Here is a 21,830-nt window from a genome sequence, read left to right on the forward strand (position 1 = left end):
ATATATTAAATAAATAGTTTTTACATTTATATATACACATATGTTTATACACGCAAATATATATTTATATACACTTAGGACTTCCCTGGTGGCTTAGAGGGTAAAGCATCTACCTGCAATGCAGGACACCCGGGTTCGATCCCTGGGTCAGGAAGATCCCCTGGAGAAGGAAATTGCAACCAACTCCAGTATTCTTGGCTGGAAAATCCCATGGACAGAGGAGCCTGGTAGGCTACAGTCCATGGGGCCGCAAAGAGTCAGACACGACTGAGTGACTTCATTCATTCATTCATGTACATATAAGTCTGTGCATTGATGAATCAGTATGTGTAAGGATATACATTGATATAGTCTTAGAACTATTTGACACTGAAGAGAAGCAAATTCAGAAAGTGTTCAGGGTCAGAAGTGAATTCCAAAGAACAGCATCCCTGGGACCCTGTACTTCCTCCTTCCCCGTCTCCTTTCTGCCCCTCCCAACCCTCCCCACGCCCCCTGCTTCCCAACCCTGCGCTCCCTGGAGGCTCCTCCAGGGCGGCTCCTCGCCACGCTGACTGGGTGTGGAGCAGTGAATCAGTCCCACCCAGACGGTGTCACGGTTGGCACCCCCGGCACAGTTTTCCACATTCTCTCTCTGGGCAAAGGGAGGCACCAGGTACGGCTCATGACGTGACTTGGGGGCTGGTGACCATACCAAGACATGTGGTTGTTAGGCCAGTAGAGACCACGCCAAGAACCAAGTCAGAGAGACCTTCCTCACCCCCACGCCCCAGGACCCAGCTGTAGTTTCAGACACGCAGGGTGAGGAAAGCGTGCCTAGCCTATCAGACTTTAAAATCCTGCTTGTCCACGTAGTCATGCATGCATGCATGCATCCATCCATCCAGATGGCAGCAGTGAGGTCCTACCACATGCCAGGCTCTGGGCTAAGTGCCCAGACACAGAAGCGACACAACAGACAGAAGCCCCATTTCAAGGAGCTGATGCTCTGATGAGGGCCGACAGCAGACTGCATAGGACAGTTTTGTTTGTATATGGAATAGTCTTGTCTTGTGGCTGAGAGTGTGAAGGGTATATGCGGAGTGATGGAAGGGAACTCTCTTGGGGGAGGGACAGTCCTTGATGATTGCAGAAGTCCTCCGTCTCTGGAGGTGATATTTAAGCTGAGATTCGAAAGGCAGAGAGTGACAATGGTAGCCTGGACTAGGACGATGGCAGAGGAATTTTAGAAATAGCCAAAATACTCAGCGGCCAAAGAATCCACCTGCTGTGCAAGAGACACAGGAGACGCGAGTTCAGTCCCTGAGTTGGGAAGATCCTAGAGGAGGAAACAGCAATCCACTCCAGTGTTCTTGCCTGAAAAAATCCCATGGACAGAGGAGCCTGGTGGGCTACAGTCCATGGGGTCACAAAGAGTCAGGTGAAACTGAAGAGCGACTGAGCACCCAAAGATAAGATAGGTCTATGAAATAAAGCCTGATTTGGGGGGGCTTCCCGGATAGCTCAGTTGGTAAAGAATCTGCCTGTAATGCAGGAGACCCTGGTTCAATTCCTGAGCCAGGAAGATCCCCTGGAGAAGGGATAGGCTACCCACTCCAGTATTCTTGCGCTTCCCTTGTGGCTCAGCTGGTAAAGAATCTGCCTGCAATGCAGGAGACCTGGATTCGATCCCTGGGTTGGGAAGATCCCCTGGAGAAGGGAACGGCTAACCACTCCAGTATTCTGGCCTGAAGAATTCCGTGGACTGTATAGTCCATGGGGTCACAAAGAGTCAGACATGACTGAGTGACTTTCACTAAGGATGAATGGACTTGAAGAAGCTAATGTGGCTAATGTAATTTACCCCTTGTGCAGCTGTTTGCAGTTCAGTTAGTTTTTGCGTGCCTGTATTAGTCAGACACTGAACAAAAAATGAATAAAGTTCTGCTACTGCTGCTGCTAAGTCACTTCAGTCGTGTCCGACTCTGTGCGACCCCATAGACAGCAGCCCACCAGGCTCCCCCATCCCTGGGATTTTCCAGGCAAGAACACTGGAGTGGGTTGCCATTTCCTTCTCCAATGCATGAAAGTGAAAGTGAAGTCGCTCAGTTGTATCCGACTCTTAGCAACCCCATGGACTGCAGCCCACCAGGCTCCTCCGTCCATAGGATTTTCCAGGCAAGAGTACTGGAGTGGGGTGCCATTGCCTTCTCCAGAATAAAGTTCTAATAATGTATAAAAATACAAAGAAAAGGAGCAGTATGCTTGCCGGGAAAATCCCATGGACAGAGGAGGCTTGCAAGTCTACAGTCCATGGGGTCACAAAGAGTCAGACACAACTGAGCGACATATGTACATGTATAAAATACAAAAGAGAGGAGAACAAAGAGAGACTGATTCTGCTGAGCATCAGGGAAGGCTTCACAGAAAAGGGTATCTTCACAGGGTTTGTAAGGAAACATAGGAGTGTTCTGTGTTACCAAGGGAAGGAAAGGCTTTGCAGGTAGAGGAGACAGAGGCCTTTGACCCAAGGGCTTCTATTAGCCTCTGTCTGAGTTACAGCAACGCACCCCCTCAGGGGAGAAGACACCATGTCCTCCAGGCTTGGTTTCAGCCCATGCTTGCCCCCCACCAGGCTCTTTTGTTCCATGCACACTGTATACCACAGGCATGGTGGCCCTGAATGAAACCGCAGGGAGTCGACTGTGCCCACACCCACTGGGCTTTGAAATTTGGTTTCTTTATCCATCTATCTACTCAGAGAGCATTTATCAAGGTCCAGATTCATTTTGAGACAGCAACTCCAAAGGGAAAGCCTAACGTTTTGTGCTTCAGTCTCAGGAGACTTGTTGGGGCGGGGCTGAGGGAGCAGCAGGACTCTGCCACCAGAGCAGCCAGTTCCCTCGGAAAAGCCCCAGGCCAGGAACCAGGAATCTCGCATTCTGGGCCCCGCCCAGACACCCTTTTGTGTGCTGGCCCCTCCCCAGCCATCCCCTGCACCCCATCCTGTAAAAGGAGGGCACTGAATTCTTAGACCCAGCTCATACCCTGCTCCCGCCTGGTAGAGCTGGTGTAACTGTTTTCAGGACGAGCTGGATTTTCCTGTGGGATTGTAGGTATGAAAAATGGCTTTAAAACTGATGCTGAATGCATCACCCTCCCCAGCCCTCCTGAAGTCGGACGTCTTTGGAGAGGCTGCTGGCCAGAATCAAGGATCTCCCTCTGTATCCTGGCCACTGTTTAAAAAAACAAATTAAGTGAACATTGTGTTTGCATATTTATTCAGTTCAAGAAATTTTCTCTCTCTCTCTCTCTTTTTTTTTGGCTGAGTGGCATGCAGGAGCTTAGATTCCCTAACAGGGACCAAACCCATAGCCCCCTGCAGTGGAAGCAGGGAGTCTTCACCACTGGACTGCCAGGGAAGTCCCTCCTGGCCATTCTTGACACTGGGTCGGTTGGAAGAAGTACTGGCATTCTTCCCTGTGACTTTGGCTAACGCCAGCTGCTTTCTCTTGTCTCCATGGGTCCAGAATGAGCCCCCACCTGTCTCAGCCATATTTTGCAGCTATGGTCAGCCCCAGCTGGACCCTTTAGGAGCTGGTGACTTTGATAACATCCTCAGCTTCAGTTTCCTCCTCTGTACAACGGGGGTGATGATAATGGTAACCCATCTGGTAGGAGCTTTGGGAGGCATTGATTGAGATGATCCATAATGAGTGTTTGGATAAGACTACCACAGAGTTGCCGCTGGAAAAGGGGGTGGAGGTGTAGCTGGTTATGGTGAAGGTAGATAGAAGCTGGGCTGAGAAGCAAACATTCAAGAGGAAAGGTATCAAGGTAAAGTGAGTCCTAGGAACGGCCAATGGGAGACAGGAATCATGAAGGGAGAGAAGTGCTTGTGCTCAGATATGCTCCTCCTTTTAGAGGTGAAAACACTAGGTCACGGGGAAATAATGGACCAAGGTGGGGGCCCTCTGTTGTTAAAAAAAAAAAAAAGCATATTTTCCTGCATCCTTTATAATTCAGAAAATAGCAGTAACAGAAAGTTTGGCATCTTAAAAAAATCTCTGTGACCTTTCCAAGTGCCATTTCTCCATGAGTCCTTTTCTGCTTTATTTCCCCTTGTGTCTCTAGTAGTTATTTAAGCTCAGCAGGTAAGTCTTGTGCATACAGAAGGGAGCACACATCATACACGTACAGTTCAACAAGTTCCCTAAAGTGAACACGTTGTATAACCAGCCTCCAGAAGTAGAACGTGGGGACCTCCCTGGTGGTCCAGTGGCTAAGACTCGATGCTCCCAATGCAAGGGGCCCAGGTTCGATCCCTGATCAGGGAACTGGATCTCACATGTCACAACTAGAGATACCACATGCTGCAGCTAAGACCCAGTGCAGCCAAATCAATAAATAAAAATAATTTTTTTTAAAGAAACAGAATGTGGCTCTTGTGGCCTGCCCCCCACCCCCACCCCACCGCAGGGCTCCCTTGTGATTACCAGCATCCCCAGGATCACCACTGTCCTGACTTCTAACAGCATTACTTAGTTTTGCCTGCTTTTGAACTTTATATAAATAGAACCATACATTTTATCTGGTTTCCTTTGTTCAACATCATGTTTGTGAAATTCACTGATAATGTTTCATTCTATGACTATATTATGCATATACCTTCCTTATATATTCTGCTGTGGATGGCCATTTGAGTCCCTGTCACTTTCAAAGCTCACCCCAAATGCTTAGCAAATCTCAGGAAGAAAGTGATGACTCCTAAAGCTAATATCCAAAGCAATAGTGTGGGGCCCTGCTCTTTGTGGCCGATTTTCTCCATTCTCTGCCTCATCTGGCTCCCCAAAATAAAGTCCCCTGCTTACTATGTGAACAAATTCCATTCGAGTATGCATTTGTAAGTCCAATTTGTTCCCGAGTCCAACAAAGTTAGCCTAGGTACCCAACTAACACAATTGGCTATAGGGTACAGTACTGGAATAGGTTTAAATACTTTTCACACAAATGACATGTACATAAAAGACAAACAGACATAAAGAATAAAGCGGTTTTACTCTTACACTAAAGTGCCTTGGAGAGTGCAGTAGGGTAACACAGCAGCTGGCATCCAGGGACGGCCACGCATGTTCACAGCTTGAAGGTGGGCGTGCGCGAGACTTGCTGCAGACCTCAGAACACTTGCCCGAAGTATGATGTGCCGTTTCATCCCTGTCTTTTTCCGTCATCGGTTTGCCAGCATCCGTTGTAGTCCGTGCTCGTTATACCAGCTCTTTGTGTTGACCAGCACTTACTGACCCTGTGAGGGCATCAGCCTGCACAAGCCAAGCAGCTTTGGGCTGGACTGGTATCTGGATAGTTCTCCTAAGAAAATGTGGCCAGTACCCCATAGCAAACAAAGTGGGGCAGCAGGGCTGAGAATTAAATCAGCAATGTTCTGCTGGCCAGTGTTCTTGAAGCAGGCCCCTTGAACCCGTTGCCTGAGTGGAAGCTGCAGTGAGAGAAGATGGGAGATTCAAGGTGGCTGCAGACTCTCTTACTCTAGATAACCGCTGGGAGAGAAATTAGGACAGCATACAGTGGAAGGAACAGGGTTGCAGTGCCTACTCTGCTAGCCAGAGGCCTCTTAAATTCAATTTCCTCCTCGTTGGAACACGAGCACTCATGTCTGCTCCAGGGGGTGTTGTGAAGATTAGATCTAGCGCCCTAGGCCTGGCCTGGGTGGTAGTGTGTTTTGTCCTAGATACTTCCCATGTGCCCAGCGTCTTCCATTCACCCCTCTAGACTGACCCCTCAGCCTTCCCCATCCTATCGTGTGCCTCAGCTACGTGATCTGTATGTGTCAGATCAACGGACTCCCTTGATCTTGAGCTTCTGATTGGAATTGGCCAACAGTAAACATGGGAAGAGAGGAGAGGAAGAATAGGGAGGCATCAGTATTTTGTAAGGCCCGTGTACAGACGCACACACACCCCTCGCATCGGGGAGCAGCAACCGCTCCCTCTCCTTGCCTCTCCAGGCCTGGAGGTATAAGATCTCCCTGGATTTACCGGCCCTGGACTCCTCAGCATCTTTGATGGTTTCCAGCCTCCTTGTCCACCCATCTGTCAACTGTTCTTTCATTAAGCTCCCTAGGTCACACATACCTCAAGGCCATGCATTTTCTGCCCAGGTTCAGACAGACACACCCTCGTACCAGGATGTTTATCTTGGGGAGAGTAGCAGCATGTAAGCATGTGCTCTGGTGCACCCCCTTTCATGACCACCCCCAAAAGAAAGCTCCTAAGAAGCTCTGTCTTCTCTTTCCTTGAACCTCAGCTAACTGAGCTTCAGTGGGAGAATGATCTTTATCAAAAACAAAACTAGCAAGTGCTTTGTTTTTCTGGGGTCAGAATAAGAAATCGTATAGGGTCGAGTTAACATCAATACAGTGGCTGAAAGTGGTCTGGTGGGGGCCCTCTGCCAGCTGATGCTTGGCCTTCTGCTCTTTCCAGTAAGAGGAGAAACCCACAAAAAGTCCTGCTTACAGACCATACTTCTCCTTATTGGTTTCTTCTTGTTAGTGCATTAGACAAGTATCCAGAAAAGGCTCTTTTAGAGAAAATGAAAGAACCTTAAATGGTTATTGTTAAAGATTCAGTAGATGGTGAGCTGCAGAATCATGATTAGAAGTATGGATGCTTTTAGTTCCTTACGTTGAACTCCTTCCCTCTTAAAGAATTTCCCACTTTCTCCCTGGCATTTCACATGCAAGCATTTCTTAACTTCCCCACTGGAGGCTGAAGTCTTAAAGACAAAACCTTGTCCAGATATGATTTTCATAAGAGTCTCTTGTAAAATGGATACATGTCCAGAATTCCTTGGCAGTCCAGTGGTTTAGGACTATGTGTTGCACTGCAGGGGGCCCAGGTTTGATCCCTGGTTAGAGAATTAAGGTCCCGCAAACATGTGGCATGGTCCTAAATGAATAATAAAATGAATACTTGTCAAAGCTTTATTGAACTAGCTAATGAGAGAACTAGGAAGATGCTAGTGCCAGTTGAGCACTTGTGAGGAACAGATATTTACAAAATTAGTGGAGAAAATCATGACAGAGTAGATTTGGAGGGACAATGACCCTATTATTATTGTTTTTCCCCCAGTTTTGTTGAAATATAATTGATATGTAACATTGTGTATATTGAAGGTATATAGCATAATGATTTGAGATATGATACCTTGTCAATGATTAATACAGTAAGTTTAGTTAACATCCATCACCTCACATACTTGGAATTTTATCCCTTATGATGAGAACATTTAACAAAATTATTGTTTCTACCAGACCAAAAAATAAATTATATTTCTACAGGGTGGAAATCTCCAAGTTCACATGTAACTTTTAGCCTAAGCCATATGTGTGTGCGTGCGTGTGTGTGTGCATGTCTCTGTGTGTGTGTGTGTGTGTTTATGCTCAGTTGCTTGGTTGTGTCCTATTCTTTGCCACCCTATGGACTGTAGCCCACCAGGCTCCTCTGTCCATGGGATCTCCCAGGCAAGAATACAGGATTGGGGTGCCATTTCCTCCTCCAGGGGATCTTCCCAACCCAGGGATCCAAACCACGTCTCTTCTGTCTCCTGCATTGGCAGGTGGGTTCTTTACCACTAGCACCACCTGGGAAGCCCTAAGCAATAGTAAATAATAAGTGAAACGAAGGTCCATTCTCCTAGAAAAGTAACCAGGGACAGGCCTGTCATACTATGCTCTGCTGGGAACTGATCAACTCGCAACCATCCTTTTGCTTTATTTCCAAGTTTGGATCATTTCTCCTCACAAGGTATACGCTGCTGAACTGCCTCACCACAGGCTCACGGCACCTGGCCCAAAGCAGATGCCCACAAAATGCCTGTTGAGTGAACCTATGACTAGAACAGATCTCCATCCATTTATAGAAAAAGATTAGCCAAGCGAAGTCCGGGGCCCACAGTCGCATCAGCTGCCAGCTTTCCAAGCAGGGATCAAACAGTTTCCCTGGAGGAGAACAGAACAGCAGTCCAAATGAGAACAATGTGTACCGGCAGCTGGGAGAGGGGACCGGTCCTGGTGGGGTACAGCTTTCTCTTCACCTCAGGCCATGATCGGCCTGTGATGGCTCTGTAATTGCTTTATAGTGTCAGCAGGGGCTCCCCAGTAAATGAGCATTACTGGTTTCTGGCAGCCAACAGAGCCCACACAGGTGCATCGTGAAAGTGTGAGGGAGCATTGTTAAGTCTCAGCTCCGAATCTTTGAAACACTGGCTGTGGGGCTGTGAACAGAGCAGCCCCTGCGAATGATGGAAACAGTCAGCAGGGGGATGTTTTTCAGCAGATCTGACCCAGCTTTGAGTCGGCAGGTGGAGGGATGGGGGAAGGTGCAGAGGAAGATAACATTTGCACTGCCTGCCTTCAGAACCATCAGATTTTTGTTTAATTTCCTCACCCTCAATTTGATGTTTTTAGCCTTTTGGTATTGACTATTTTCCTTTAATCATTAGAAAATATTTTTTTTTCTGGGACAAGTGTTTCTTGAGGAGTCCATTCCTAGGAGGTCAGATAGATGGATTGGGAGCTTTTCTCTAGTTCTCATCTGATGTTGCTATACCCATTTTACAGAAGAAATAGCTGAGGCCCTGTATCAGTTAGCTTCTGCTGTGTAACAAACCACTCTGAATTCATTAGCTTAAACCGCAATGTTTACTGTTTCTCATGATTCTATGGGTCAACTGGGTGGCTTTTCTACTCTGGATTAGCTCAGTTGGGGCCAGATGGTCTAACATAGTCTCCATTTGTGTGACAAGTCATTGGCTGGCTGTTTAGTCTAGGGTAGATTATCTGTTTAACCTATCTGTCCTCATCCCACACGCTAGCCCAGGCCTCTTCACATAGTGATCTCAGGATTCCAAAGAGCAATTAAAAAAAAAAAAAAAAGTAGAGCTCCAATATACATTTATCTCTGCTTACTCTTGTCCATCAGCCTCAGTAAGTCATGTGAGCAAATGCAAAGACAGTGTAACAGACCACCACCCAAGGCACAGACAGTCACAGAAGGGATCTGCGGGCATTTTCGCAAACCCTGCCAATCTAGGTGCAAAGGTGCAAGAACTCGCCTAAGCTCACAAAACTAGGTGGGGGCAAGGCAGGACAGAGACCCAGGCCTCAGACCTCCCGGCCCAGGCCCCTTCCTCAACATCATAAGCCCTTTTCTAGGATTCCAAGGTGAAGGTCCAGTTCCCTCTAGAAACCTAGTTTACAGGGTACTTAGAGCAGAGAAATTCATGGTAGGTTTCAGTGATGGGTCTTCACTTTGGGTGTTGAGAGAAATCCATCTTCTTAATTAAAACAATAGCTGGGCAAGGGACCCTCGGGCCATCCCCACCCCCCAGGCCAGTCTGAACTCTGCCAGTCTTTGCCCTTTGACTTGCCTCCCAGGTTCTGAGAGCAGAACAGCAGCCTTGACTTGGTCTTGGGTGTCCCCCTTGTCATGTGAGGAGACACCGCATCACTGCAGGGGGCCTCTACCTCTGGGGTCTCCTTGTCCTGTTCTGTGCTCTTCCTCTGGTCATGGGAGGACTTAAGACAGCTGGGTCCTTTAGGCACGCTAATAATTTGATGTCTCGGCAACTTGGGTCCTGGAAAAGGATCTGGAGAGTTTACCACTCTGTTTTCCTTCCCAGATAATGGAGAAAGCACAATTTTAAAAATCCACAATAATCCACATTCATCAAATATTTGCTTCAACTTTGGCTTAGAGGGGAGGCTGATCTCCACATAGCCGAAGCCCCCTGGTGGCCACGCTTGACCTGTTGCTCGATCCCTGAGCAAGTTCAAATTCAGCCCTTAAATTCAAATCCCCCTCTCAGCACTCAGCAGACAAGGCCTTCCCTTAGCTTACAAGGGCGCCGGGCAGGGGGAGTGGGCAACACGCGTATCTCACACCTCAAGAGATGTTATTTATGCAACTGTCTCGTCTAAGCAAGGTCATCATCTCCCACGAGCAGGATTCTGGAACACAGTCTCTCCATCCACTTCCATTGGCAGAGATGGTTCAGATGATGCATGAAGGTATCTTTGGCTAAATTGGCTTCCCAGCCTTGAACTCTGCTTCTTACATGTTTTCTTAGACTTGAAAGAATACTTAGCATCCCATTTCTGTCCATTCTTTAGTCTAACAGGACATGAAGGACACAGGGCCCGGGTGGCCCTCCCTCTGCTTTCTTTGCCAGCAGCGGAGAAAAGCACAACTTTAAAAATCACCCATAATCCGCACATTTTCAAGATCAAAGCTGTTTATGGAAGTATCCAAGACGAACTAGTGGGGCGTTGACTCCCATTTTGTCAGCTGGCCCCAAGAGCCTTCAATTAAGAAAGAAGCATGGGGGTGGGAGACTCTCATCAGTGGCCCCTTCCCCTCTGGAGCCAGCTCTGTGCCCAAGTGCAAGGAGTCAGACATTCAAAGCATCACCCGGGATCATAAGCGAGGTCACTCCCAAGCCCTAGAGTAAACAGCCCTCTGATACATTCTGCCCCCAAAATGGAAGATTCCTCAGCTATTAGTCAGACTTTGAACAGAAGGCTCCATTCCCAACCAAGATGAGATACTCCTGCATTCCTGAAACATGACGTGCCTGGGTCACTAGCTCCCAGGGTCATCTTCAGGGTCCGACAGCAAAGATCGAAGTACAGTTATGGCCACTTCCCTCTGCCAGGAGTTTGTCTTTTCCTGCAAAGGGGCATTGCATGTTCATGCTTGCTGTCACATACAGCCGTGGATGTCTGCTCTGCTCCTGCTACCTAAAGGGGTGTGATTACCATCACACACCAGCAGAAGGTGGCCAACCTCACCATTGGCGTCTTCAACAATGCGGACTTCCCCCCAGAGATCTGGTTCCTTCTCTCCCATCCTGTGCTGAGCAAGCCTCCACCACCAGCTGGTGCCAGGCCTGTGGTCACCATCTCACAGCTGTCTTCCTGAGTCCTAAGAACAAGCGAGCATCCCCCATCACCTCTCGAGAAGGCAGCTTTTCTGCCTGAAATTCACATTGTTCATCCTTTGATTTTCTCTTCCTGGGAGCGCTCGCCCCCAATCATGTGAAAAGATAATCACTGTGCCCTTTTATCCTTTTTTTCTCCCCAAACAGGGAAACTTGTGCTCTTCCCTTTGAAATACCACCCATGGCATTCTTGAACTTATTTTTAGATGTGTGGAAACATTCCAGACAAAAATCGATGCCCAGCACAGATAAAGCCCCGAGTGTGTTTATCGTGGGGAGAAGAAAACGGAGTGTTTTAATGTGGAAGGAGCGTGGCCATATGCCTGGATGCAGCGTGGCTGCCTTTAATCTGCAGAAAGGAAACAAGCATTGTCGATAATAATATGCAGCTGTCCAGCCCAAATGAGGACATATTGCTAATTAGCTATATTGTTAATATATTTTAAGGAGAGAGGCTGCAGTGACGTTAATTATAATCTTTGTTGTTGGTTGTTCAAAGTCTGTGAGACCAAAAGCCTTGCTAATAATATCTTCTTTAATATCTTCAATAGAAGATTCTTGGATTTTTTTTTTCTTTAGAATCCCACATAAAAGCCACATTAGGGGTAATGAGGCCTGTAGCCTGAGCCTAATTAAAACAACATCTAACTAGGCCCGTGGCCATCATTATCATCAACTAGTACTTATTGGGTGCCCCCCGAGCTCATTTGGAATTGGAGGGTGTGGGGTTTGAGATTGCAGATACGGCCTGTTCTTTGCCCTCCAGAAATTTGCTATCCCGTCTGCCTCCAAGAAGTCTGCCTGGTTGCATTAATCTGGGAATAGTTACCACAGCCTTGAATGAAAGAAGAAAAAAAAAATAGGCATTAAAACTGTCCAAGCCAGCCACAATTTGTTACTAGTGTGTGCCTCTTCTGAGGTTCTGGAAGTGGTCAGATCAGCCCTGGTTTTCACACAACGGCCTTTGGTTGAGGTTTATGGAACAGGGCAGGTGGCAGTGATTCTGAGCACGGTTTTTCCAAAGTTGGACGCATCGCTCCTTTTCATACCCTGATTGTCCTCCCTGGAGCTGATCACCCTAAATAGCTCTGGGGCTCGGTTCTCCAAAGAACCCCTGCCTCTCTCACTCCCGTGCTAAATGAGCAGCTGCCGACTCTGCTGTGAGCGCTCTGACCTCGATGTGGTCCATGGGGGTCCGCCTTGGTGACAATGGAGGCCAAAGGGATGGATCCCCCAGACATGGCTAAGGGCGGCGGCCAGACGTCCCGGCTCTTGGGCTGGGGATGTCCTGTGGAGAAAGTACATGAGGATCAAAGTATCTGGGCCTGTCGTCTTGGAAACCACACGGGGCTGCCGATGAGAGGTTTCCTCAGCGCATCTTGGCAGAGCTTTCCTGGGGGCATTCAGAGCTAGTGACGGGAGCCAGGGAGGTGATGCCCGCCCATGGAACGCCAGCAAGCCTCCAGCTGACCCAGAGGATGCCACCGGGGAAGTGGTGGCCGAATGGAAAATCACAGCACGCTAGGAGAGAAAGCTTTCAGACCAAAGGCTGGTGGGTCCAGACGTCTGGGGTTGGGCCTGGCATTTGTATTATTTACTCAGTGATCTCTTACTGAAGACAGCAGAGTGGCAGTGAGCCTAACCCCCGCTCCATTCCAGCCTGATGGCCCTGGGGCCTCAGTGCCAGGCCCTGGGAGGCCTCGGGGAGTCTGCACACTCCGTGCCCTTTGCCAGGATCGCCAAGTTCGCTGGCCCATCTCCCTCTCTGCTCTGTGATGGTCACCTGCTTCACGGGCTTCATGGTACTCTTTTGTTCAATCTTGGTGCAGACATTATTTCCTCAGGCAATCCTCCATTTCTCTTTAATACAAATGTTCCAAGTAAGGAGTTTCATAAGCCCTACCTCGAGTGCGGATGGTGGCTTTTCCTGGCTTCCTCTGTTTTGTGAGTATCATCGTAGGTTCATTGAATGTCACAGATGTGATGCATGGCATTCAATGACAATTTTTGTGTTTTGATGCCCAAAGTATCTAATCCTGGTGCACCGAGGGCCCTTCAGGATGGCTCCCGCATTGCTCCGAGGGAGCACCATTAATCCCTGAGTCTTCCTTGCTTCCTGCCACAGGAGAGCATCCCAAACTCACCTCAACTTCCCTGCCCCAGCTCTGGAATCAGTCATTTGTCCAAGGAGATCTGGATTCTTTGAGGGCAAACGCCTCGAAATTTAGTGATAGGATTTTCAGACAAATGAAAGGAAATGTGACATTACCCAGCAAGTATCGGGTTTGAGAAATGTAAAATACAGTTGCTGAAACAATGAGAAGATTCTATATGTGGAAGGAGGAGGGAGGTGGTAGAGGGCAGATTTGGAAAGTCAGCAGCCAGGCTGAGCTCTCGTAACCTGGCTGACACCGTGAAGGTCTTGGGAATGATTCACTAAATGCTCGGTTGGTACCCACATAAGCTGGGGATGGCACCCAATCCTGAGTCACTTTGCTGAACAGGGCTTTTCTCTTTTTATTGGTGGTCACGGACTCAAATCAGAGTCACACAGGGGACATTGCTGCCAGCACCGCAGCTGTCGTCAATGTTACCGTTTGTAGCCAGGGTGCAAGAAGTTCAGAGGTCATGATTCCAGGGCTGGTGTGAACGCTCTAGTGCGTTAGCAGGGACCTCAGCCCCTCTATCTTGCCATTCAGCCACCTTTAGAGAATGTCTTCAACCTCATGCCAGCAGCCTCATTTCACTTCAAACACTTGTATTATCCACACTTCAGGCAGGAGAAAATAGAAGAGAGAAAAGAGGCAAAAGGGAAACTGACTCTGCCTTCTGTCTAAGAGTCGTATCAGGGGCCTTCTACTTATATGTCATTGGGTAGGACTGTGTCACATGGTCATCCCTACCTGCAGTGGGTGCTGGGAAATGTAGTTTTAGACAGGTGTGTTGCCTTCTGAAATCAACCCTGAATTACAAAAAAGAAGAATGGATATTGGAAATTGCAATATCTGCCACAATAATACTGCCATCTAAGGCAAAACACCAGGCTACATGAGCACGGAGCCTATTTTATTATTACTGTTAGCATTTTATTATTACCTTATTCCTATTTTAAATAAGAATAAATTACAGAAAAAAATAAGTTGTAGAATAATGGGGGGACAGGAGCTGTGCACAAAGGTGGGAGCGTCAAGTGGCAGCTGAGTAGTATGGCCTCCGTACGTCATTCCCCTCACAGTTGAACAATGCGTGAGTACAAGCCACTCACTATCTTTACCTCTTCTATTTCTTTATTAGTGGTCACAGCTCTCAAATTAGAGAGCGTGTTGCTCCTAGAGCTGCAGCAATGTCACAGGTCGACTCAAAGACACGTTGCGGGCAAAGTGATATTCTCCCAAACTGAATTGATGCCCTTGTATCACTTGAATTCAAACCAAATGAATCAGGCAGCTCCTTGGAAAGAGTGGTACTATTTCTTAAAGAGCAGACTCTCCAAAGCTCACGTTTTCAGAGAAGGATGCTTGCTTTGCTGAATGAAACACGAACTGTTTAAATCTTCATTTTGAGATCCACCCTTCGTGAGAATCCTCGCTCTGCTAGGATTGTTAAGTGAACTCTCAGTGAGTGAGTTTGGCCCTGCAAGGAGGTCTTGCAGATGGGGCCTCTGCAAGGAAGCTGTGTAGTGTGTCTTTGAGAAAGGATAAAGAAACGGTGTTTTCCTGCCTTGTGAGCAGACCCAGTCTACTGTCTCCTGCCCTAGATTCTTGATTATCAAAATAATGGTTGCTCCTGAATCTCGTTAGTGACTGAATAAAGTAGAGCTTCATCTTATGTGAGCCATTGTAAGGCACCCTTCTCCTACCTCATCAGTGCCGTACTCAGTCATGTCTGACTTTTTGTGACTCCTTGGACTAGCCCACCAGGCTCCTCTTGTCCATGCAGTTTTCCAGGTGAGAATACTGGAGTAGGTTGCCATTTCCTCCTCCAGGGGATCTTTCCAACCCAGGGATCAGACCCAGGGATCAAACCCACATCTCTTGCATTGGCAGGCAGATATTCCACCTGAGGGCTTCCAGTTTCCGAACAGTTTGAGAGTGTACCAAGGTTTGGAGGGAGCCGAGGTTTCCAGGTCAACATGTGTTGTAGAAAAGCAAGAATAATTCAGATATTCAGAGATCATGATTAGCACTTTTCATGATTTCCCATTCTCATCTTCTAGATGCTTTGCAAACGCTGAGCTTGTTTGAGGGGAGGTGGGGGGAGGCAGGAGGAGAAGGATTGGGGAAGGATGGAGAGATGCCACAATTGTGTGCATAGTTCAAGCCAAAGCATACTTTAGCCCCCATCTTCCCGGCACAGGCGCTTGTGGCCTGGATCGTCCAGCCCAGTTGCCCTGACTCTACATTCCTCTTTTCAAGTGTAGACCCAACCCACCCTGAGTTCTCTGGACCATCCTGCTGGGACAGCGTGGGATTCTTCTTATTGCCTGCTTTGCTTTCCGTGGAGGATCGTTCAGCCACAGAGAGTCTTAGTTCATGTCTAAGCCAGGATGACTGTGTGCCTCTCCTCCCAGGAGAAATTCCAGAGTCAGATCAAGAAACCCATCAGACCCCACCCTTGTTTTATCAGCCAGCTAAGCCAAACGACAAATATGCAGCCCAAATACCTTTCCTGTCTCTCGGAAGCAATGAACATGAACTTGGGCAAACTCTGGGAGATGGTGAGGGGCAGGGAAGCCTGGCGAGCTGCAGTCCCTGGGGTCACAGTCGGACACCACTGAGCGACTGAACAACAACATCTCTTCTTCTAAAACAAGAGTTGTAGTAGAAAGACTGCTTCATCACAAGGAAAAGGAAAAGGGGCACCATCTTTTAAAGATTTTTTTTTAATGTGCACTATTTGTAGCCTTTATTGAATCTGTTAAAATATGGCTTCTGTTTTACATTTTGGTTTCTTTCTTTCATTTTTTTTTCTTTTATTTTGGCCAAGAGGTATGTGACATCTTAGCTCCCTGACCAGGGATCAACCCTCATCCCCTGCATGGGAAGGTGAAGTCTTTTTTTTTTTAATTTATTTTTTAATTGAGGATAATCGCTTTACAGAATTTTGTTATTTTCTGCCAAATATCAACATAAATCAGCCATAAGTGTGTGTACCTATGTCCCTTCCCTCTTGAACCTCCTTCCCAACTCCCTCCTGATCCCACTGCTCTAGGTTGTCACAGAGCCCCTGTCTGAGTTCACTGAGTCACAGAGCAAATCCCCACTGGCTGTCTGTTATATATGGTAATGTAAGTTTCCCTATTACTCTCTCCATACACTTCACCCTCTCTGGAAGGTGAGCTCTCAACCACTGGATTGCCAGGGAAGGCTCAGAAGCTCCCTGTTTCACCCAGTCGAGCGGTGTGTACCGGTTGCCACCATGAAGCCAGGGCAGGATTTGCAGGGTATCCCTCAGGGTGTGGGCGAGCAAATCCTGCACCCTTTCTGAGAATTAGATTCCCAGAACCTGCTGCAAGAAATTTTCCACGAGAAGTCAGATGCCCTCACTAACATTATTGGGGATCCAGGGAGAAAAACAAGAGGACGATTGCATTCAGTGAGCTTGCCCTGGGCCATGATAGAGAAGTTTTGTGTTGAGGAAAGAATCAGCCTGCCTCTCACTCTGTCTGCTTGCTGGATGGGACAAGCTGGGCATAATGCTTCTGGCCTCTGTTGCATTGAGCAATGTCTGGGAATGCCAGGGAAGCTCTCTCTAGGAGGCTATGCCAGGAGACAAAAGCATGACAGAGAGGTGACTGGAAAGGTGTGCAAAGACTCTGCCCCCGGCCACATCTACCGAGCAAAGAGGAAGGGCAGGCAAAGACCTGGTGAAGGGCAGCCGCTCTCCCCTCCCTAACTGCACGTTTTAAAGAGGAGATAGCAGACAGGCTTCTTCCTAGCTTGGTCCTCTTCTCAGCCTCTGGGAACATTCACAGACGTGATCTCTGCACCAGTGAGTTTATCCTCATCCCATGTCTGCTTAGAGAGAGAGAAAAATCCAGCCCCTCGGGTCAGCTGTTTAATGAGATGGTTATCCACTGCATGTGTTCCGTCCTCAGCCCACTCTTGACCTCGGGTGCTCAGAGTCAGGAGTGTTTTGATCCCAGATGTAACCCCTGACTGGGTCAGAGGCGCTGCAGGCAGAAGGGGCAGGGAGTGCGTGCGGAAGCAACGTGCTGGGATATCCACTCCAAAACCCCCAAACATGCCCAAGAATAACAAGAACATTAACCACTGACCCAGACGCGGGTGAAATTCTATCTCCACATCATCCTCCACCAGTAAACACGAAAATGCTACCCCTTAGGGGATGGAGGAAGCCTCCAACCAGAGGGCCAGGGAGAATGCGAGCCGGAGAAGCTGCTCTGGGAAACAAGTCCAGCAACTTCCTCACTCTCTGATCACTGGGAAAAAATTTTCCCCCAGTGACAACCAAACACAGACCTTTTTTGCTAGCCTGGAAAAACAACATACTTGCAGCTTTTCGCGATAAAGACCCTCAATTTGAGAACGCCTTTGTGTGACTTTTTCTTGGGCTGTCTCCCACCTCTCCATCCCCATCTCAGGTCCTTCTCCCCACCTCCACTCCGTCCCAGCCTCACCGGCCTTCTCTCTGATCCTCAAGTGAGCCAAGTCATCCGCATCGCAGGACGGTCTTCTTTACTCACCCCTCTGCTGTGTTCTTCGCTCAGTGATTGGAGCTGTTCGGGTCTCACTGCACATGCTACCTTTTCAGACAGGTCTTCCTCAGCCACCCATATCATGTTGTCCCTGACTACTGCCTGTTACTTCTCTTCTGAGCAATCACCTTCTCTGACCCGACCCTATTCGTGTGTATATTTGTGGTTTATGCCCCCGGTTAGATGTGCAGTCCAGTAGAACAGGGCCTGTCTCGTTCATGGCTTTCCTATGCCTAGCACATGGTTGACACGTGTTGACTGGATGACTGGAAGGATGGATGAGTGGATGACTGAAGGCAGGAAGGAGGGAAGGCGGAAAGGAGGGAAGAAGGTTAAGTAGGTTGATAAGCAGATGGATGGAAAAGATGATGGATGGATAGATGGATGAATGGATGGATGGATATAATCAATGATTTGACTGAAGTATTTTCAGATCCTTTGCTGACCCACACCAAAGAAACAAACTCTGGACACTGGGGTTATAACTAAAGCCAGAGTGGTTGAAGCTGTGATAAGCAAACTATAATTTGATTCCATTTCTAAATGAACAACTGTTCTCCATCAAGCTCCATCAAGCTCTTCATGTTCATATATGTTGATGTTGGATAAATATCCCAGAACACATTGTGCTATGCTAAGTCACTTCAGTCGTGTCCTGCTCTTTGCAACCCTATACACTGTAACCCACCCGGCTCCTCTGTCCATGAGATTCTCTAGGCAAGAGTACTGGAGTGGGTTGCCATGGCCTCCTCCAGGACATTTTCCCGACCCAGGGATCAAACTCATTAGCCCTCAGAAAATCCCCAAGTAGCAAGCTAGGAAAAATTTTCTGATAATTTAGCTTTTTGAAGATGGAAAAACTAAGCCATGGGAAGAACAATGATTTGAGAATGCAACCCTGGCTTAATTTCAACTCCTAGAATTGTCCTCGTCTTGAATTTTTAAGGGTGGCATTTCTAAATCATGCTTCTACTGTTGATTTGTTTATTTATGTGTTTGTTTGTTTCAGAATAACCTCAACATGGAAAGTACCTTGACATCAGAAACCAGCTTTCCTCCATCCAAAGAAGCACTCGGGGAACATTCAGACCACCAGGCCGGACACCAGCCCTTCCCCAGACAGCAATTCCAGCAAGAGGCTGGGCACCCTTCATTGCAAAGAGATGGCCCCAGATCCTTTCTCCTTGACCTACCCAACTTTCCAGATCTTTCCAAAGCTGATATCAATGGACAGAATCCAAATATCCAGGTAATGCTGGGCAACTGAAAGGTGGAAGAAAATGAAACAGTCTATGCCTTTGTTTCCTGATCCGATCCCACCTCCCTTTTCCCCTTCGCCTCTTGATGAATCCTGTTATCTCTTCCAGAGCGGTGTTACATTGCATCTGTGTAACACCCTGGATTGTAGGATGCATTTTCTGAACCACTGAAAAAAGAAAACAGTGCTAATTAGAGTATGACACACCCATGATTATAAAATGTATCCAGATCTGATTTCAGAGCTGTTGAAATAGAAAAATAAAACAAAATAATATTCCCTGAAATTGATGAAATATGGTAGTTATAGGGAAAGGCCAATCTAACGCGTGAGTAGATGAAGCAAATCGTCATGTGATTTCCAAGACGTTCAGGAAGGCAAAGCCTCTCTCCCTTGCCTTGATCTCCAGAAATTCCTTTAGGAGGCAACAACACTTCAGCTGTCACTTTAGTTGCATTAAAGTGTAAAATGACTGATAAGAAATTTCGATAAGAAGGGAGTGAAAAACAGAAGTCCCGAGGAGACAGAGGGATACATGCCACTAGGATGGAGTGGGATGAAGCTGAAAGAAACAGGAGGTTAGGGAAAGGGGTTCCTGGAACTGAAATTAAGAACTCTCATCTGCACTGAAATAGCAGTTTACTCAACAAGGCAAAGGCAGATCTGACTTGACTCTCCCAACATGTTGAAGCCAAACACGTTGGCTTCTTCCAATATTATCAATAATGCAACTAATTCTCAGCAACTTACCATTTGGTTGGCTTTCCCAAGGTCACATGGCTAGTAAACAGTAGCTGGGGCTCAAACACAGGTTTTCAGGCTCCCAAGAAAACTCACCCTACCAGTCCATGTGTCAGAGACAAACTCCTCATTTTGAATTTCACTTGCCCCTCCCTCTGTTTCTCCCCAGAGATGGGCGTCATGGTGGTGGAGGGAGGCCCATCTCCCTGGGCCGCCTGGCCTCTGCACAGCCCCTGTCCTCAAGTGCTGGCTTCCAAACTTGTAAGCTTTGTCCTCAGGTCTTTTCACTTGGGGAAGGGCAGTTCAGTTCAGTTCAGTTCAGTCACTCAGTCGTGTCTGACTCTGCGACCTCATGGACTGCAGCACACCAGGCCTCCCTGTCCATTACCAACTCCCAGAATTTACTCAAACCCGTGTCCATTGAGTCAGTGATGCCATCCAACCATCTCATCCTCTGTCATCCCCTTCTCCTCCTGCCTTCAATCTTTCCCAGCATCAGGGTCTTTTCAAATGAGTCAGCTCTTTGCATCAGGTGGCCAAAGTATTGTAGTTTCAGCTTCAACATCAGTCCTACCAATGAACACCCAGGGCTGATCTGCTTTAGGATGGACTGGTTGGATCTCCTTGCAGTCCCAGGGACTCTCAAGAGTCTTATCCAACACCACGTTTCAAAAGCATCAATTCTTTAGCACTCAGCTTTCTTTATAGTCCAGCTCTCACATCCATACATGACCACTGAAAAACCATAGCCTCGACTAGATGGGGAAGGGCAGCTTGTCCTTATTCTTTCTCTGCATCAAATTCCAATTGACTTCCACGGCAGAAAGAATACATCTCAGTTAGAATAATACATCCACCAGTCCCCTACCTCCCCATGTATAAAATGCTGTGTTAGCTACTGGGAAGGTAAGAAATGTCGGACCTTAAATGTAAGGTCTTCCCTCCAGGAAATGACCTGGGTGTGAAGATTCCAACTGCCACCTAAGAGAGTGCCAGAAGGATCATGGAAGCGGAGCAGAGCAAGTGCTGTGCTCTATGGAAGGCGGGCCCAGATAGGCAGAAAGGTTGGGAAGGGACCTGACCATTAGGGCGGGGCAGAGACAGGGCACAGAGGTGAACAGTGCTCTGGAAGTCAGGCTTGGACAACCTGTGTGCTGAAATCCCTGCGAGGGCCGATTCATGTTTCTGATAGGTCTTGTATCAATCCAGCTGCTTAATCAGAAAAACAGGCCTTTTTCTCCATTGTCCTCTCTCCAGGAACTGTCCACACGGCTTTCTGATAAAGAACACAGTACCCACTTTGGGGAGGTGCAGACTGACCAAAAAAGGCATAGATAACCCCTTACTCTTGCTCAGTGTGACTCCCCATCACTCCTTCATTGACAGGAAGTGATTTTTCCTTGTTGATGGATTTTTTTGGCTGTAGGACCAGACCACCCTTATCCCAAGGGTGCTTAGCCCATGCCCAAAACAATTTGAGGTTTGCTGCGGCTTGCTTTTTTTTTTTTTGGAGGGATGGGCAATCTCATTGTGGAGCTTAATGCTGAGGACTGAGCTATTAATGCCATCGATTTAAGAGTTACTAATGTAAACTTACAAGAAAAGGCCTGGGTACAGGGGACTAGAGGGCTGAAGTCCCCACACTGGAAAATTACCAAGTTCATGGGCTCCACCTAGGACTGAATTTCTAGGAGAATTTATCAGGATCCCCTTTCTCTCTCCCAGATAAGTCCATCAGTCAGGAAGTCCCCAGACATCACTTGGGTCTTTTTAAATACTAGCCCAAATGTCAAGGAAGAACAGTGATGCAAAGGCAGTTGAGATCCTCAGATCTGGGAAACCCTGATGACTTTTCCATAAAAAGAAAAAGGCAACCATGAAATGCTAAGCCCACGCCAGCCCACACGATGGATTTGCACATGAGCTCAGAAAAGCCCCAGAACTCACAATCCATTTTTCATCAGCATAAGCTGTGCTGTTTAGCCAGATGAAGAGAGCTTTGCAACAGTACCGCTGGGCTTCCTGAGGGGCGAGGCGGCTGTTGGAGTTGATGGAGAGAATAATAAAGCGAGACCAGGGAGTAAAGAATACGTGGAGGCTGAATCATGAGAAGACCACTCT

General features: G+C 47.6%; 1 protein-coding gene across 2 annotated transcripts in view; it reads left to right on the forward strand.

Moving 5' to 3' along the window:
- Window positions 1-21,830, forward strand: part of ISM1 (isthmin 1) — an 89,532-nt gene that overhangs the window by 38,705 nt on the left and 28,997 nt on the right. For both annotated transcript variants that reach the window (XM_018056928.1, XM_018056929.1), the window contains one exon: window positions 18,720-18,959. In XM_018056928.1, the coding sequence (XP_017912417.1) occupies window positions 18,720-18,959 (240 nt within the window). The remainder of the gene's footprint in view (window positions 1-18,719; window positions 18,960-21,830) is intronic.

Source organism: Capra hircus, chromosome 13 (genome assembly GCF_001704415.2).
Source record: "Capra hircus breed San Clemente chromosome 13, ASM170441v1, whole genome shotgun sequence".
In the NCBI taxonomy this organism is placed as follows: Eukaryota; Metazoa; Chordata; class Mammalia; order Artiodactyla; family Bovidae; genus Capra; species Capra hircus.